Raw genomic sequence first — 19,120 nt, 5'->3', positions numbered from 1 at the left:
TACTCAAGATAAATATATGGAGGGGAGTGAGAGGAATCCAATAGAGAGAGAGACACCTAAAATGCACTTACTGCTTATTTTCTCCTATTATAATCACATCTCTTTCAGGGTATTACTGGCCCCTTTCTGTAACCACAGAAGGACTTGGGTGGAGCGGCACTGGGGTAAAAATTCTGCGGTTCAAAGACTGATTAGGGCACACTGAGTTTGCAAGTCCAGCTCAGGGTTGTATTCTCTGTGTGCACCGCAGAGACAAGCTTCATGAAGTCTCTGTGTCCTTGGTCTGGTGATTCAGAGTTGGCAGTGGGCCCAACACAATGCAGGGACGTTGCTGCTGCTGCTGCTTGGAAAGAGAAACACAGCAGTTGCTCCACAGTGGTTTTGCTGCTGTTCCAGCATCTAGCCTGACTAATTGGCTGGGTGCAGCAGAGGAGAATTTGGAAACTTGACCTTCAGCATCTTTTCTTTGCTATGCTGTACTGACACATGCTGACAAATGCAGTCAATTTTGTGGTAATTTCCTCAGGTGCCAAATAATCCATTTGCATTTATTTTTAAACTAGGACTAAACCGTTTGAGTTTTCCTTTTGTTGGTTGTTCCAGACACTTTGGGGTTTTGGACTTTCTATACGTATGCTGTGCAGACAACACATTTTTATTCACTGCACATCCCTTACAATAAACACAAACACCACGGTACTCTTAGACAATATGGAGCACTAGGCTCATACTTTCAATTTATTATCAAAATGCTTTTATCAGATGACAAAATCAAAAAGCTAAAATTAACAGGTTTTTAAATATACCCATTACAGTCATCTGAGGTATCTGGTATATATACTTTTGAAATCTCATTTTGCTTCTATATAAGAAGCAATATGTTCCTTGGCAACCTGCAGGAGGGCATTTCCTATATTTTATAGAAGATTTAAAGACTTTTGCTTATCCTGAGGATAGATCCAGTCTTGCCAGTGCTTGGATATCTCTACTTCTGGGAGCAGTCCCATTAGCTTCAAGGGGACTAGTTGATAAATTCCTGTAACAAAGCATTTTCAGGATCAAGCCCAAAATGTGGATCTCAAAAGTCACTGTTCTGTGTATCCCTTTTGAGATCTTTAGACTTCATCCTGTAGTATCATACCAGGTTTAACTAAAATTTTCTATTTATGAAATCACTGATAAAATATATAACAGTTACTTCAAGTCATAAGTGTAGCTCAGAATTAAATATAAAACTATGTTTTATACATTACTACAAATCTTTAAAAAGACCAAGTTTGGAGAAACAAGAAAACGCTTAGAAAACTGTGATCACAACATTACTGATTATATACTCAAAATGAATAAATTATCTACATTTCTCAATTTGGCTGGAAAACAGTATTTACTAAAAGAAGATAGTGAATTAAACACTGGAATAATTACTAAGAAATGACATCAGTGTATTCTACCAGGTCTTTGGACTTTTGTTATAGAAATGGTCTCAAGTAAAATGAGAGCAAATATTTGGTAGAGCAGTTATCATGAGAGAAAAAAGTACAAAGTTTGATACGTTTGATGTAAACTGTTGTCTCATTGTCATGTTTTGGTGTCCAAAATAATGTATTACTTAATATTTCTTTCTTCCATCTGATCAGGCATATACATTCACAGAGAAGTAGGTGATTAAGTGTTCCCTTCTGAGAATAAAAAAAATCTGTAAAGCAAATGGGAAACGGGAATGAACTAAGAGTGAAGCACTACATATGCAGGTAAGTGATTTACATTTTGCAAGGTTCAGTCAAAAGAAAAGCTGCTAATACATTATATTTGCTGCCTTGGAGATAGTCTGTAAGTTGAAAAATTGACTATTTTGAAGTATCAGTTTTGCAGATGTGCATTTTTGCTGTCTAACAATTACAGTGACTTTTGCAGAACATTTATTCCCTTAATTAATTCCCAGTTTCTTTGTATCTGAGAAGCTCCTCCGTGGGATACATAGTTCTATCACCAAACCCGGCACTTTTTTACTGGATCCATGAAGTTTGTCTTGCTGCATGAAAAGGCCTCAGAAAACTCTAGGGAGTTCTGCAATGATCCTAGCACCCTTTAAAACAAAACAAGAACGTGTTAGTATAATTAATTTCCTCTAACAACCAACTTACCCCCCCCAAAAGTATATCACTTCTTGCACCTGAAAATATTGGGAAAACATCCATATTCTCAAGCTCTCAGGTTATTCCCTCATCTCTAAAATGGTCTCTACAGTTTTATTTTTGCAGTTTGCACATTTCCTATTGTAAGCCTACAAAAGCCTATCTATGCTCTATCATACTTCTGCTGTTAACTGTGACAAAGTGACCCACCATTCACTTAATTAGAAACAGGATTATGACCTTGTATTAATTTTAACTGAGAATTTTTTCACAGCTCCACTTGTTTTACAAGCTCTATGGAAAAGATTAATATGACCTATAAATAATGCAATACCTCAAAACTTTTCAAATGTATTTAAATTGTCAAACAAATTCAGTTTGACAATCGTCATGAACTTTTTCTGGTCATTTTTCACAGATTAGAACATTAACAGTAATATTCACATAAACAGCAGATTTTTAAGTGAATTTTCAAAATTTTGGAATTGTAGCCAAAAGCAAGTTTCAGATTTGTAATTGTGAGCATATTCCCCCATAACATCTTCTAAGAATTACACTTCTACTACCAAGGAACAGGGGACTTTTACATGGAAAGTACCTCATCAAAAACTGGCACCAAACTGATCATAAACCAAGAATTATTAGCAGCAATGATACTTTGATTAATGATTACATTTAATAGAATCAAGAACTTTCCATGAAACTTTGAAGCTAAAAAAGAGCTGATGTGTTGTTCATTGATTTACATTTGTAACAAATTACTTGACCAGGCCTCTAATCAAAAAAGAGACTACTTGGCAAGTGTTCACAGGGAGTCAGAACATGATCAAAAGAAATAAAAAAGACTTCTATTATATGATCCAACAAAGCTTCAATACTTCCAGAGCTGCAATGGATTTTGAAATCAGATTTTGCCAAAAACAAAGATAAAAAATTTTGGGGCATAACATAAACCTGCTTCATCTATTGGATTTTGGAGTTAGTGGCAATGTAAGGCAAATCCTGGTTCCTTTACTCATGTCTCTAGTACAGGTGAGGTGAGTTGCATGAACAGGGCTTAGTTTTTTATCCATTGTTATATTTTTACATATTAGTGGAATATTAACGGTCAACTGCAAGTTATCTGAAAAATTACTTCAGTTTTTTCTCCTCTAAATCTGTGGCTTAAGTTTGTTTATGGTTGCCTATCTTGTATTCAGAGTACCAGTTCCATAATCTAAAACCATGTACTGTAAGCAACAATACAAATAAATAACGTGCCTACCCTGCATGGACAGAGAAGTAAATATCTTCTAGTAGATATAAATGAAATAAAATAAACCTAAACATTTGAGGCCACACGGTGTTTTGATACTGGATCATCAGTCTACCTGTAGTTTTATATTTGATTATAATACATGCAAAGGTGCTTTTTATTTTGCAGGTCTATTCTGTGCAAATTGTTACTCTCAGTGAAATCAGTAAGTTTCCCAATGTAAGCCTGTGTAAGTTGGGAAAAGTGCAGGACTACTTCACATGTTTGCAGCCATCTCTGTAAGAATATAAAAACAGCAGTGATATCTACTTAAATGAAAGTGTATGCAAGTATAAATGCACACAGATATTGAGCTAGTTTTATGTTCCTATAATCTTCCAGGAGCTAATGAATCACACAAATTAATAACAAAAAGATGAAGCAAAGTTCTGAAGAACTGTGGCGGAAACATTGTGTCTGAATTCAGTTGATTGAAAGATTTTTATATAATTGTCTTGGGAAGAGCTACATAGATGACATAGAAAACCACCCACACCAAAAATGCCTGTTTAATATCAACCATAGGAACAGCCACTGCTTTCATGAAATAGTTGAATATGTGGGATAAGCAATAATTCTCTAGTAAAGAGAGAGGTTGGGAAAGAAAGCCCTTTGGAAATGATGATGTGTTGAATGACATTAGGAGATAATTTGATCAGTAAACATATAGGTGCTACATGAAAAACAACATTTTGTGGCTCTCAAACAGGTATGGTAATATCATCCACAATGCTTTGTGCTGTTCTGGGACTTAACCAAGTGCATTTATTACATCAAACACATTGCTTTTATACTACTCATAAGCACCGTGGTTCTGGCATAAGTTAACATTTAAGGACTCTAATTAGCCCACAACATTTTCAGCTTCTAGTTACACAAACCTCAAAGGCATATGCCTTTACTGCCACCAAATCAATTTGTTTTTGGGAAAGCTGACCTATACTAGGTTGAAAAACAAGCAAATCCCACAGTAATGTGAGATACAAGAATGTGTAGGACTGTCACTAGCTTAAGAAATGAGAACATCTCATTGTTCCTCTCTTTTTTCACTCTTGGAGGGACCAGGATAGCATTAGAGCAGTATAAACTATGTAACTGCATGGAGCTCCCAAAGTGGTCATCATGAGCCCCCACGCACTGTGGTTAGGTTTTAGTGTGGATGTGTAAAGAAGAGTAGGAGATGGAAACTGAGCCTTTTTAGAGCTGTGTGAGACTTCGTAGGGAGCAAACAGTGTCAGAATTACTTCAATTTTACTTGCCATGTACAGTGTCAGGTACAATGTAGCCCCAGTCTTGCCAAAGTACAGTATGTATAGTCCTAAGGCTAACGTCAGTGAAGGGAGATAGCCAGACTCAATCCAATCTGATGTGAGGATGTTCTTAAGTTCTGCCTGGAGCTGCCCGCTTCCACTTGAGCGCAATTCCCTCATATCCTTAGGCAAAGAGCTCTCAAAATAGAGAGAGGCCTATCATCCTCCTGTCCCATGCTCTCCATTGGTGAGGCGATCATTTAATTTCTTCATCTCTACCAGGCAGAGCTTTCTCCTTTCTGCTGCTTTTGGGTAGGGCATGATGAATGAAATCCTGGCTGAGAGGCAGTTCATATGGGTTTTGCCGCTGACTTCAATGAAGTCAGCATTTCACCCATGGCATTTGGGTCCCACTGCCTGTTTGTCATTTCTCTCTCTCTATTGTAATCTATTTGGGAATAACCTTAGGCAAGCAGCTCTTGCTAACAGGTAACTGTTATCACGTGAGGCAAGGTAGCCTTGATGAAAGACCTCTGTATTAGAAACACGCAGCTGGGGCTTTAAATTCTACGTTACTGATGGCTGAAGACTCCTATCATGTCTCTGGGCCTATTTTTCCACACCCATTAAAGATAGATAACACATACCTTCTTGACAAGAGTTCTTTGAGAGTTACAGTGAAACTTATTACAGCTAAGAATTACGTTGACTGTTTTTATAAGTACTGACCTGAATTTGCCTGGGCTATGTACATCAGTTTTAATGGAGTTAACAGCATATTCTGGCCTGTATGTTCCACACCAGACCTAGAAACATAAGAAAAAGAAAACGATTTTTTTGTGAACAAGTTTTTTGCAGGAGTAGTGCTGCTTTAGGTAAGCTATGAAACATTTAATGCTATGGGAATAAACTTCAGTTTGGGTTGGAGTGCAATAATGTGAATTATATTAGGAAAATTACACTGTAGTGCACTTTCAAAGGCACTTGGGCACAAGAAATTGTGCCTACTAGACTTATTCCTAACTAAATTCATAAATGTAGCTAGGATTAATGTTATCTGGCAGGATATTCCCTTTTCTACTCTGCCATGAATACTGTTCAGCTAAAGCAATTCTGTTAGCTCTGATTAAAATGAGAAAAGTCTGCCTACTGTTTCCAACTTACTGTAAAAATGATTTTCATAACCTTCAATCAAGAAGTGTAAAATACCTGTGCAAAGTTCAGGAAGAACAACTGCTTATGGTTCATATCAAGCCCAGGAAGCAGTTTTTCATTTCCATTCTTTTTAACATAGTTTTCGTAAGCCTGCAAAATTAATAGAACAGAAAATTTAGTTTTCCACATTTTATCAAAATGGAATTATGACAAGAAACAACATGGGCTACTTGACATTTTCAGCTAGGAGTGCCTTAGGCACCCTGTCGGACTGCAGACCACAGGGGCAGAAGAAAGAGCATAGGAAAGAGATCAATAATGGTCTGAGTGACACCATTTAGTTCTCTCAGATCAGATTTACACTGGTGCAGCTCCACTGAGTCCAGCAAAGCTACTCTTTATTTATCTGGAGATCAGTAAGAGGAGACTCGGGCCCAAAGAGTTGAATTTTCCAAAGGGAAGACGGGGATAAGAGAGTCGTTATCTCAGTAAGAAAGGTGTCCTTGCCAGCCAGCTCAGAAAGTTGTGTGGTATGTATCTTTTAAAAAAAAAGATAAGGAACATATAGGTGAACAACTGGTGCTTTGTAGAAGCAAAACTGTAGAGCTGTTGCCACACCAGTCAGCTTTACAAATCCCATTTTACTGCTACATCCTATCTCTGCAGTTCCTTTCCCAACACAACTGATTACCTAGAGCAGTGCCTTTCAACCTTTATAGATTTGGGGCACAGCTCCATAACTATTTTTTAATTTGGCAGAACCCCAGTTAAGAACCACAGTTGTGCTACGTCAGCTTACCTCAGTGGCTCTCAACCAGGGTGCTCCCACCACCAGGTAGAACTGCCCCACACACCTTGTACACAGTCAGATCAGCCTACTGTTGGCAGGAGCACCTGCTCTTGCCACAGCAATTCCAGGTCCAGCTGCAACAGAGGCACATGGGACTGTTTCAACTATCACATGTGCCTCTATTTCTGGGAGGACCATGGAGAGTTGAAACTGAGATGGGCTGCAGCAGGATTGGGCACTGCAGACTGCTATAGGTTTACCAGATTACCTTAATGAAGGCAGGAGTGTGCATTACTACTGCAGCCCTTCTGAGTTAGGCTGTGCTCTAGGTGCACGGGGAAGTTCCACCTGCCCATGCCCATGCTGTGGAATCCTGGTTGAGAACCATAAAGCCATGCTCAAAACTGTGGGAGGATCTTTTTGGGGTGGGTATGCCTAAAAGTTTCCCTCCTATCATGAGGAGGGGTTGCTGGGGAGAGGGTCAGGGATTACTATTCTATGGTTGGTGGTGGACCATCTCCCCTGACACAGGGGATCTGTCCCTCAGGCTCTACCAGGGCCACAGTGATAGGTTCTGACAGACCAGAGCCATTCTAAATACTACATGAAGAAGTTAATATATCCTTGAGCTTCTTGTCTTCCATAAGTACAGCCCACAAGATGATACTATAAGTATAAGGAGAATTTTTGTTTTTTCCACTTATTCTTTCTCTTGGACAATCCTGTCTTTCTTGCCTCTTTCCATAGCGGACTCCAATAGGACCAGTGACGGCTCTGTCAGATGGATGTGTGAGCTGGGTCCCCTGAATATGTTCCATGTCTCAGCTCACAAGATCACAAATTATCCAAGACCATTAGTGTAAGAACAAAGGATTTAGTTTCCTGTTTACTTGGCTTCTCCTAGCTTGATTCTTTCCATGCTATTATACTTAAGCATGTGGGACAACATAGTTCAGTGACAGTGAAAATTATCATCTCTGGTTTTTACAAAAGCTGACAAATGTGCTGTTCTGTTCCCAGATTGTTTTCTCCATGAATGTTAGATATTTAAATTTATTTACTTTGTTTTTTATCTGTTATTGCCACAGAAATTGTGGTGGGTGTTTTAGTTACAAAATCTCTCAGGTCAGAATCTGGTCTGACATACATGGCGTTAATGTAGACTTACGCCACAGTCATATGGTAGGGGAGCAGAATACAACTATTCATACAATTTGCTAATCTAAGGATGCTTTTGCAGTACAGATGGTAACATTTCTGTCTAAAAAAAGGAAAACTCCCTTAGGATTGTTTTTGTGAAAAATATATTGTCTCTTTTTCCCCACCTCCCCTCCTCTGGCAACCATTAAGCTTATTTGTTTATTGGGAAGAATGGCTAGCTCCTGCCCTGATTGACTTTGTATTGGGTAGGATCTTTTTTTTGTATATTTGTGCTGCCATGGTTAGACACTAAGAATCTAGTAAGCTGGGACTTGGAGTGATGTAGTGCAGCATAAGCACCTCATTCAGGCTCCCACCTTGCTATTCAGAATTTAAGTTTTCAGTTATTAAAAAAAGAAGGTAACTTTCGAATGATATCTGTGTGTGCAGACCCTGAAGCAATAACTCTGAGAGATATGACCTGGCTCAGTGGGTACTCAGATGCAGAATGTTCATATTTTACATGTCTACATTGTTAAATATTTCAATACAGCTCAAAGCAAATGGGAATGAGAAGGGAAATCACACTGGAAAATCTGTAACTTCTCATAAAGGTTCTACCTTCTTTTGGCACTATCAGTGACTGATAATGTTCTTCCATTTTGAAAGTAACAAAGGGCCCAAACCTAAAAAGTCTGGTAGAGTCCAGTGGAGTATCTGGGCCCACACCATTGGTAAACAGGCTCCAGCAACCCAGTCGCACTTAAGAAACTCTTCGTAGGAAGCATACGGAGTCCAGAAGAACCCAAGGCTGCATTTGAACTCCATAATGAGAGGATTGACCTCGGTACATGTGTGTAGTCACTTTCTGAACTTCTGGGCAATCTACTGCAAATGGCATCTCCTGTGAGTGGAGCCTGGAGGAGTACCACCAGATCCTTTTAGCTCCCCTCCCATCCTGTTCGTTCACATGTTACCACATAGAATACTGCTGCTGAAAAGAAACACCCAGAAGCAGATAACACCTCAATATGATCACTTCAGTTAGGTTAAGTCCAAATCTGACAAAGATTCATTAAATATTTTCATTTGGCAAATCTTCCATTCGGTGCATTCTGGGCCGTAGGAAGTTTGCTTCTGGTGATGAGGTAGGTGAGGTTCGATGCTTGTTTGAAGGGTATGATGGGTGGTTCTGGGAAGATCTTTTAAGAACAGGGTCTCCTTCTAGTATGGGTTGCAGTTGTTTGAGGATTTTCTGTATGGGTTCGAGGGAGGGGTGACATTTCATAACCAGCGGTGTGCAATTCATAGGGGTTTTTCTTCTGTACTGCAGCAGTTCTTCACGTGGTATCCAGGTGGCTCTTGCAAACGTGTGATCTATCTCTCTGGAGGAGTGATCTTGTTGAGTGAAAGCCTTGTTAAGATTAGTGAGGTGGCAATCCCAGGTGTTCTCCTCAGTGCAAATTCAGTGGTATCTGAGGGCTTGGCTGTATATCACAGCTTTCTTGGTATGTTTAGGGTGATTGCTGGTTCTATGCAGATATGTATGTTGGTCTGTGGGTTTCTTGTATAAGCTGGTCTGTATTTTACCATTCTGGATACTGATCATCATGTCTAAAAAGATGTTGGTGCTGGAGTATTCAAGAGACAGTCAGATGGAGAGATGATGATTGTTGAATTTCTGATGGAACTCAATCAGAGATTGCAGGTTTTCAGTCCAAATGATGAAGATGTCATTGATATATCTTATGTATAGCACGGGTTTGATGATGCAGTCAAATTTGCACTGAGGAAAACACCTGAATCTGCATGGAGGAGAACCACTGGATTTGCACTGAGGAGAACACCCAGGATTGCCACCACACTAATCTTAAAAAGGCTTTCACTCAACAAGGACACTCCTCCAGAGAGATAGATCGCATGTTTGAAAGAGCCACCCGGATACCATGTGAAGAACTGCTGCAGTACAGAATAAAACCCCCCACAAATCGCACACTGCTGGTTATGACCTATCACTTCTCCCTCAAACCCATATGAAAAATCCTCAAACAATTGCAACCCATATTAGGAGGAGACCCTATTCTTCAAGAGATCTTCCCAGAACCACCCATCCTAGTGTTCAAACAAGCACTGAACCTTGCTAACCTCATCACCAGAAGCAAACTTCCTCACGCTCAGAACACACCGAATGGATCCAGACCGTGCCATGACAAGAAATGCACAACCTGTCAACACGTCTCCACCACCCCCACAATTACTACATCCCGCAACAGAGCCATCACCATTTCTGGATCTTACACCTACACCTCTGGAAATGTAATATATCTCATCCAGTGCACCAAATGCCCTGATGGAAAATATGTAGGAGAGACCAAATAACAACTATGCACCAGAATGAATACGCACCAAAAATCTATCAAAGACAGGAATACCCAGTTACTGGTGGGGGCACATTTCTCACAAGAAAACCACTCTCTCTCCAGTCTCTCAGTTCTAATCCTCAAAGGGAACTTACAAAACACTTCTCAGAGACGAGCCTATGAACTTCACTTCATCAACCTCCTGGATACAAAAAATCATGGACTAAATATAGACATTGGCTTTATGACACATTCTAACCTGCCTGGCATCTGACTCCCCAGGTATCTCTTTACTATTTACCTGCTACATTCATTCCCCTCCTCCCCCCACCCCAGCCTGTCTCACACCTACTGACTCCTCAATTTACATCTTCACTGACTGCTTATCGTGCATGCAGGCCAGCCTCTGGCCTCTTTACTATTCATTCCATCCAGGAAGAGCACACACCGACTGCAGAAACTTCCTTAGCCTGACGAAGGGTTTTTAAACCCGAAAGCTTGCTAAGAATTTTTTTCCCCAACTATTTCAGTTGGTATAATAATAAAAGATATCAGATTCACCCAAAGAACCTTGTCTGTTTTGTAAAGTGTGGTTCTTATCTGCTTTTTGTTCCCCCTCAAAACCTGAAAATGAATCCTTTTCAACTGTAACAATCTTGACTGAGAGGACTAAGAGAAAAATGGCTGTTTCTCACCTTATATGCTTGTCTAACACCACCATTATCAGCAATGTTTTCTCCCAGAGTATTGATTCCACTCAGCTATAAAAAAAACAAATGAAAAAGTTATGGTTTTCTCATACAAAGTATTTCTTCCTCAGATTCACAATATTAGATTTTTCTCAATTTTTCCTGATTATTCACTCACTGGAGTCAGGAGGTCTCACACCCCTAAGTAGTGATAAGTCACTGGCAAAAGCCCCCTGAACTTGAATGTTTAATAAAAGATTGTGTAACTTTATCTAAATTTTCTCTGCCTCCCTTATTTCAGAACCCAAACAAATCCTCCTCCATCCCTAACTGCCCCTCTCCATGCTTCTGGCTTTTCTTTTTCTTCCTATTCTTCTTTGTGTTTGTGGCTCCCAGATTCTTACGTGTCTCTAACCAATCCCTGTACTTCTATCACAATTCCAGTTCCAGGTCTGCCAGTTGCAACCGTGGATAAAGCACAGGAGTTTTGTAGCCAATGGCACTCAAGGGAATTATATTATTGGCATCGTATCCAGCTGTCTTGACTCTCCAGCCCCAGTAAGCTGGTACCCATCTACAAACAGGTTAGAGGTGGCCTTCGGTGTGAGTCTAGAGTGAGGCTCACATTCACAGTTTTGGAGCCACAGCCAAATGTCCTAAACACTGTACCCCACCTATGTTAAAAAATAATGCTCAAATCCAATTTTGAGGCCACATGTAAATCAGAAAACAATGGAGCTATGCCAACAAAGACTCTATCCTTTTATTTTTACTGAATAGTTTTTGCCAGTCCTCATTCTAAGAACGCACATCATCTGAAGCTGTAGATTCAGTTCCTTTGGTAGATAACTATCAGAAGAGTAACAACTATTTTGCAATACAATTTCTCAAATTGATTTTAAATGTATTTTGGTGCCCTTGTCAGGGACTTTGTCCCTTCTGTATTCTGTGTGGCAGCAAACACATTGTCAGTTTTCAAGAGACCACAACAGCCAAGGATATAACCCCCTGGGAGCAACTCCATTCATCACATGCAGCAGGAGGTTCAAACCCACTGAAATTCTGCCTTTTGTACAAATAGCTTATAGCACAGCTGAACACTGCATGCAGTTTTCTGAAGTCCAAAATAAATATGACAGTTGTTTTAAGGAGTTCAGTGGAATTGGGTGCTATTATAGTAAACTCCTTTCACTTGCTTATTGTGCAACAGTGATTCAGGGGCTGCTACTCACTTGCTGTGTGACCTGCTTTATGAAAGAAACAGGAACTCAAACTAAAGAGTGCAGTGTAAGTTTTTATATGCTGCCCATGGAGAATGTACAAAAAACCCCTTGAAGCCTCAGGTAAAAGAGCACTGTGACTTGTATTATGAAATATGGGAAATACAAGCTTGGAACTGCAAAGACAGTTAAAGTCACCTTTAGCTCTTGTGCTATGTCCCCATAATCTCTATGGCTTTTACACCCTCCATTTCTTTGCTCCAATTGGCTGTTAAACTGCTTTATTTCCCACTGCAGTTTAGTTTAATTTTGGGGCCAGTAAAAACACACAAAATGGTTCTAGCAAACAAATTCATAGAGCTGTTCAACCTGAGTTTGGAAGAGTTTACAACTCTGCCCAGAACCTAAGAAAATCTGATTAGAGGATTAAATGAGACTAGCAGTAAAAGGGAAAGGGTTCCAATATAGGTCTTAATTTGTAGGAGTGATAGAAATACCCAGACCTAACTGTGTACCATTTTCTTTTAAACGGAAGTTTTGCAGGTTGGGTTCAATATATGCTGAGCTAATATTCCATAAAACAAAAGTAATACAGATAATTACCTGCTTTTGTAAGTTAATATTATACTGAATTTTCACAAACAGGACAAAGGTCTGATCCTGCAAAGTATGTACTCATGAAGCTAGCTTTTTTCAGGACACAGATGCCATGGTGAGGGGCATATATAATACAATGGGTACAGCCTCACATGGCTTGATCATGACCTTGCTATCTGATGACCTGCTCCTCTCTGTATTGTTGCCAGTTCTCTCCAGACCCTTTGGAAGCCACTCTCTCTGGTCTAGGGTGTGTGCTGGCAAATAGAAAGAGACCATGAGCCAGGGAAAGAAGGAGATAGGATGATTTAAGACTGGTATATTCATCATCCTCATCTACAGCTCCATGGAAAAGAAACTAAAATCTAGGAGCTGATCTTTCCTGTTCCATCAGAGAACTGAAGAGGGCTCTTCAAGGGCCAAAGACACTGCAGATGAATAGAACTGGGGCAGTTCACACCATGATTTTTATTAAAGAGGTGAATCCTGCCCCCTGCCAGGACAAATAATTTGGAGAATGTTTATAAGAGTTTCCTTTCACCAGTTTTTCTTTGGGAGGGGATGATGTTGGCCTGAAACCACAATCACACTGTTTATGTGTATTAGTTTGCAAGATTAGGCCCTGCATGTTATTTATTTTAAATGACATGGGTTAGATCAATGGTTTTGAAACTGGGAAATGCATATCTTTTGGAGTATATGTTGCTTTACCAAAGGGTATGTGCCTACATTTAAATAATGATGATGGAGCTTCTGATTGGTCAAGGTGTAGTGAGTAATGATGCTGTTGTATATTGATGTCAGTGAAGATACAGAGACACATTGAGTGTAGGGGGTATGAGCAGTGATATTTTGCAAGTAAAGGAGCACACAGACAAAAAGTTTGAAAACCATTGGGTTAGGCAGAAACTATGAATCACTTACATGTTGTCCACCTGCTAGATCCCATGAAAAGTTTCCATACTGGTACACCATACACTGGGACTGTTGCTTAAAATTCTGTGCTGATTCTTGAGTCCACCAGTCTATGAGGTCCCCATTCGCATTAAAATTTCTACCTGTAATGGTGCATTTATGGAATTATGCATGCAAGAAAGAAATTGTAGTAAAGAAGATAACTTACATTATATTAGAAGAAAACACATTGAAGCGCAAACACTCATGTGATTGAATATTCCTATAATGAAGCAATCACATAAATACTGCCCTTTTCTTTTGTCAAGAAATCTGTATTCTAGCCAGGAAAGAATGATCATTCTTAACTATAACTTAAGGCACTCTCTGTACTTCCATGCGTCTTTGGGTGGCCCATGGGAAGAGTAAAGGACCTACAACTAGATCTAAAGGCCTTGTAGTGGGAGAGCATTTGTGCTGCAAAACTGTTATAACCCTGAGGCTACGGTACTATCTGTGGTGTACTTTGATTATTGTTCCTGGGAATCATTGCAGAGAATGCCAACGCCAAGCTTGACCAAACAGGATTTGGACTTGCAAATGGAAACTGCACCTTCATTTTATCTGCTCTTTGGAATGATTAAGCTAAATATATACAAAAAGTAATGGAATGTCTATAAAAAAAGACTTAGGCATTAGAAGCTCTTACCATTGTCATCAAAACCATGGGTGATTTCATGACCAATAACCATGCCAATGCCACCATAATTCAAGGATTTGGGCTGGGATGCACTGAAGAAAGGTGGCTGCAAAATGCCAGCAGGGAAGACTGCAAAGAAAGGTAATATTCAAGATGCTGCTTTATCATTCGATGTACACAGCGTTAGTATGTAAGACATTTATGTGGGATCACTTTCAAGAATTGAACTTTTATTATTATGGAATCATTTATATGGACTTCAGGGTAGAAGTCAAACTTTTTTCTCTAGCCTCAAATATAGCAGCCCTGGTAAACAAATGTGTATATAGAAATGACTGAGAGGAAATTAAGCTAAAAGAGCAAAATAAAAAAATGGGGCAGGACGGGTGGGGGCAAAAGAGAACATCCCTTCAAACTTTTGTTCACAGGGTCCTAATTGGACTTTACCAGGGATCTCTGCTATTATTTTGCAGCACACAAAAAATAATTATATTTAACCATTTAATTACATTTAGCACCTTCAGACCTCAACATATCTGGTGAGATAGGGTACTCTAACAGGAGAATAATTGAGCTTTATGACAAGTCAAACCAAGAGTCATTATTAGTGATAAGAAGATACTCTCCCACTGAAAGTATAAATAATACTCATTAGTGATTAGGTCATATTTGGCAACGTAGGAATTGGGCTACAGATTTCCTTTTAGCCAGTTCTGTGCTTGGTCCTCTAGATCATTAACAAGAGAATGGGCACAAAAACCCACATCGCAATTGTGACATTTTCCTTCGAGAATGAAGAATTATATATATTAAACTTTCCCCCACAAATTCTGCTCAATTTTGTATTCCAGGTAGGTCTTGTCTTGTATTATGCACATTTTAATGATATCCCAGAATAAAAGTATTAATTCCTGTCATGAATTCCTGTCTGTAGTGAGCATGAGCCATAATTTTCTCATATCACTACACCTTTAATGTAAAGAGAATGTCCAAATGCTAATTACTGTCCATGCTAATTATTTTCAGGAGATATTGAGAGTAATGACAAAAATGTATTATCACTACAGATACTTCCCACATCAGATGAATATACTCCTATGGGGAGAAGGCCACTGCTATTGCTCAAAACTACACACAGATGGCTTGAGAATTGCACTAGTAATTTTTTTTTTTACTTGTTCAAATCCAGGACTACAACTGAGATCTCCTGAGTTGCAGGCTGCCCTATGTATAAACCACAAGACTACCCTCCCTTTCTAAAATAGCATTTTTATATTGGGAATAGGCAGGAGAAATTGAGCACAAAGCTCTCTGCAGGTTTAGCTGGTGAGCTCATGCTCCCTGACAGATTCCTGCTCAGCTCAGCTCAGGAAACTGCTGCCCTCAGGGCCTTCACAGTTCAGTTTATTTAACATTCTGCCACCACGTCCACTCACATACTAAACTGTATTCATTGATTTGTTTTTTTAATCTTCCCCTCCCTAAGAGTGTAATTGATTCTATGACTGCTATCACATAACAAAAGTCCAGACTTAAGTACTCTACTTCCTAGTACAGGAATGAGGTATGATTAGAGTATATGCAGCTGTTTACAGGCATAAAGAAGATGTGTATATGTTTCAGTGATGTGCTGTGCAGAGATGCCTGCCTAGGCTAGCTTGGATACTAAAAGCAGTATGACTGTTTAAGCTTGGCCCTCTGCTCAGTTAAATTAGCTCTACTACTTTAATAAGCCTGAGCAGAGAGCCATGCTATTTCAGTTATATTACTTCTATATCCTGAATTTGCTCATTCAGAACTAGTTCGGATACTCCTGCATGATGGTGCATTTTGCCAGGTAGATGTCTCCTAAGAGCTGGACTCTGCTGAGCTGTGTGTGTGCAAGATGAGAGAAGGTAGCAGGTATTGCTTCACATGTTATGCAGCCCTGCAGAAGGGCAGAACACAGCCATAGTCCCTGTATTCTGAGATTTACAGGAATGGCTTTGTCCAGGCATTTCCATGATATTCCCTAAAAGGAATGGACATGGGTTTACCCTCTTCTGCCAGAAGAGAAGTCTGGGCATGTAGGAGGTTCTATGGAGCCCTACCTGAAGACTTGTAGTCTGGCCCAGGATTCCCCCTGCAAATGTGGCAAATTAGGGAGCATTCTGTTGGAGGGAGAGTGCCTCCTATGGTCCTGATGTGGTAGTGCAGATCAACAAGGAGCAATGATCTCAAGTTGTCGCAAGGAACATTTAGGTTAAATACTACAAAAAACTCTCACAAGGAGGGTAGTAAAGCACTGAAACTGGCTACTCAGAGAAGTTGTGGAATCTCTATCCTTGGAGGATTTTAAGACCTGGCTAGACAAAGCCTTCTCTGGGATAATCTAGGTATAGATGGTCATGATTTGAGCAGGGGGTTGGTTGGGCTGACCTCCTGAGGTCCCTTCCAGCCCTAATTTTCTATGATTCTAACATACTGTGGTACAGAGCTGTAAGGAAGTGTTAGTATGTTACAAATCTACTTCAAACCTCAACTTTAAAGATCATACTGCTTTAATTATGCTGCGACATGCCATTGCTGAAGGATGAGGTAAGAATTTATGGCTCAAATTAACCTCCAGTCATCAGCTTCAACCTTCCAAATTATGATTTCTGTTCCACTCATTACTTAGCAAAGCTATTTTAAACAAAGCTTTGTGAGCAGGTTTTTATGCTGAATGTTGAAATGCACTTTCAAAAGTTTTGTTTGGCCTTATCACCCTTACAAAGTAGAGACCTCATCCTGTACTCCTTACTCAGGCACAAACTGGTCAGTGAAGTCAATCAGCTTCTGTCTGAATTAGGCATACACTATCATTACCTCATATTGCTCATTGGTTACAATAATGTTTTTAGGAGCTCTCACACTCATTGCTACGTAATCATGATGTGGTAGTTTTGCATTCCTGATGTTTGGGTGATCATTTACCTTGGTGTTAATCTGTTTACATTTAAACTTCACCCCTGCATATTTAATTTACTAATGAGTCTAAATGGAACTCACTCAGAACAATGCAAAACTGCAAATTCCATATGATTTTGATGCCAAAAATGGGCTTGGATTCACTGGGCAAGTTTGAAAGCTTCAGTGAGCATCAAACAAGTTTTGAGTGTGGGGTGAAATGCGAAAACAGCCGAGTTCTCTCGTGCTTTTGAGCTCTCATGCAAACTGGTCAAATGAAGATGGGCCTTCACTCAGCTGTATCAGGAGTAGGTCAATAGGAGCCTTCCTTCACTTCCCATCATGCTTGCCTTCTCTGTGCCAGAGCTAACAACATTAAAACTATTGCCTTCTAGTGCTTATGACGGCAATTCTCATAAAAGATGGGGAATTGTGAGAAAGCTGGGATCACATTTACAGGGTTATAGTCAAGGTATTATCTGTTTAATTAAAATTCAAGCTCTGGAAGAGCAAGGGGCTGCTTAAAGACAATCTAAAAAGGTCTAACTTCTTAGTGGGAAGAAGCAATTTCTTTTTATATAATCTCATCAATTTAGAAACATGCTTCGAAAATATGACTACAATACCTGTTCTCTTTCATTCTAAGTCTGTACTTTCAAAATCAATGGGAAAAGAAACAAGGCATATATGATCAAGGACACTCAATTAAGTTTTATTTTACTTTGGACAGAAAATACCTGGCAGACCACCTTTCACCCTGTTGAATATTTAGTTTGGAAAACAGAAGTAGGATTATAAAAGTAGGTGTAAGGTTTTTTTTTCCAGTGGTCAGTTATCCCTGGCAATGAAAACCATAGTATGCCACTAACACATTTTCCATAAAAAGTTTTATCCATAAACAACTTATTTCTTTGTTGTGCATGGACTGCAGGATTAGTTCCATTTCTTTTGCCAACATGGTATAGATTTGTTTTCAGGTAATATTAAGAATTATACATGGACTATGGTATGTCCAGGAGAGATCAGGAGAAACAGAGTCTGTCTGGGACTGTTCTTTCTATCTTGGAATTCCATAAGAAGCAAGAGATTGAATGGTGTCACTGAGATGGAAAGGTAGAAATCAGGCTTGAATCCAAATACATATGGGGGTCCAGATTCTCTGCTGTACCTAGATAGACACAGCAATATGGAAGAGGGTTTCTTAGGTAAGCAGCTATGATTCCCTAATTCTTTGTCCAAGTCCAGCCACAGTGCCATCAGGACCAACGGTACAGCAGGATGGAACTGTTCTAACTTGTGTCAGTTAGCTCTAGTTGGAGGGCTACTTCCAGGCCTTTTCCTGACTGGTTACTCCTGACATGTCTCCATGCAACAGAGGCATATGTTTGGAAAAAAGACATATGTTTAACCTCTGCTTCTACTGGAACTTCTCCTCAGTCAGAGGGAATTCCCAGCAGGAGCTTTGCAAATAGTTTCTTATATAATATAAAAGGAAGCAGAATGTTCTGTCCCAAGCTCCTCCATTTAAGAAGTAAAAAAATGCATAGCACCTTGGAGCATGGCTTCTGGCTAGGGTCAGGTGAGTTATACCTTTGTCATGAATGCCTGAGTGACTGAGAGAAAATCCTTTTAGTCCCCTGTGCTTCCATTTCTCCAGTTATAAAACAAGTCTAAAAACATATCTTTGAGAGGCGGAGTTAGAGACATAGCTGGATAGACTCTGTTGACTGTCTGTGTACTGTGAATGGAACCCATAGTATAACACCTACTGAATCTACCCTGTAGGGATATTGCAGGCCTATGGCAATATCTTTAAAGTGCTTTATGATCCTAGGATGAAAGAGCCTGCATTGGTCTTAATTATGCTGCTGTTAGAAGCAGGAGGGAAACCTCACACATTTTCTGAATTACTACCATGTTCTATTCTTCAGATCTAACATTTTCACATTTCCTAAAAATATGGTTCCT

The 19,120-nt window shown here is 39.6% G+C and overlaps 1 protein-coding gene across 4 annotated transcripts in view; it reads right to left on the bottom strand.

Annotated features, from left to right (window-relative positions):
* Nucleotides 1–700: 700 nt before the first annotated feature.
* MME (membrane metalloendopeptidase) overlaps nt 701–19,120 on the bottom strand; it is an 81,799-nt gene continuing 63,379 nt past the window's right edge. For all 4 annotated transcript variants that reach the window (XM_019491793.2, XM_059731054.1, XM_059731053.1 and 1 more), the window contains exons 18-23: nt 14,234–14,353; nt 13,555–13,688; nt 10,820–10,885; nt 5,889–5,984; nt 5,409–5,485; nt 701–2,086 (exon numbers count right to left, since the gene is read on the bottom strand). In XM_019491793.2, coding sequence (XP_019347338.1) covers nt 1,987–2,086; nt 5,409–5,485; nt 5,889–5,984; nt 10,820–10,885; nt 13,555–13,688; nt 14,234–14,353 — 593 coding nt within the window. In that variant the 3' untranslated portion in view covers nt 701–1,986. The remainder of the gene's footprint in view (nt 2,087–5,408; nt 5,486–5,888; nt 5,985–10,819; nt 10,886–13,554; nt 13,689–14,233; nt 14,354–19,120) is intronic.

The sequence above is a fragment of the Alligator mississippiensis genome, chromosome 7 (genome assembly GCF_030867095.1).
Source record: "Alligator mississippiensis isolate rAllMis1 chromosome 7, rAllMis1, whole genome shotgun sequence".
Classification (NCBI taxonomy): domain Eukaryota; kingdom Metazoa; phylum Chordata; order Crocodylia; family Alligatoridae; genus Alligator; species Alligator mississippiensis.
The sequence above is the reverse complement of the archived record's forward strand: the minus strand, read 5'-3'. Positions and strand labels throughout refer to the sequence as shown.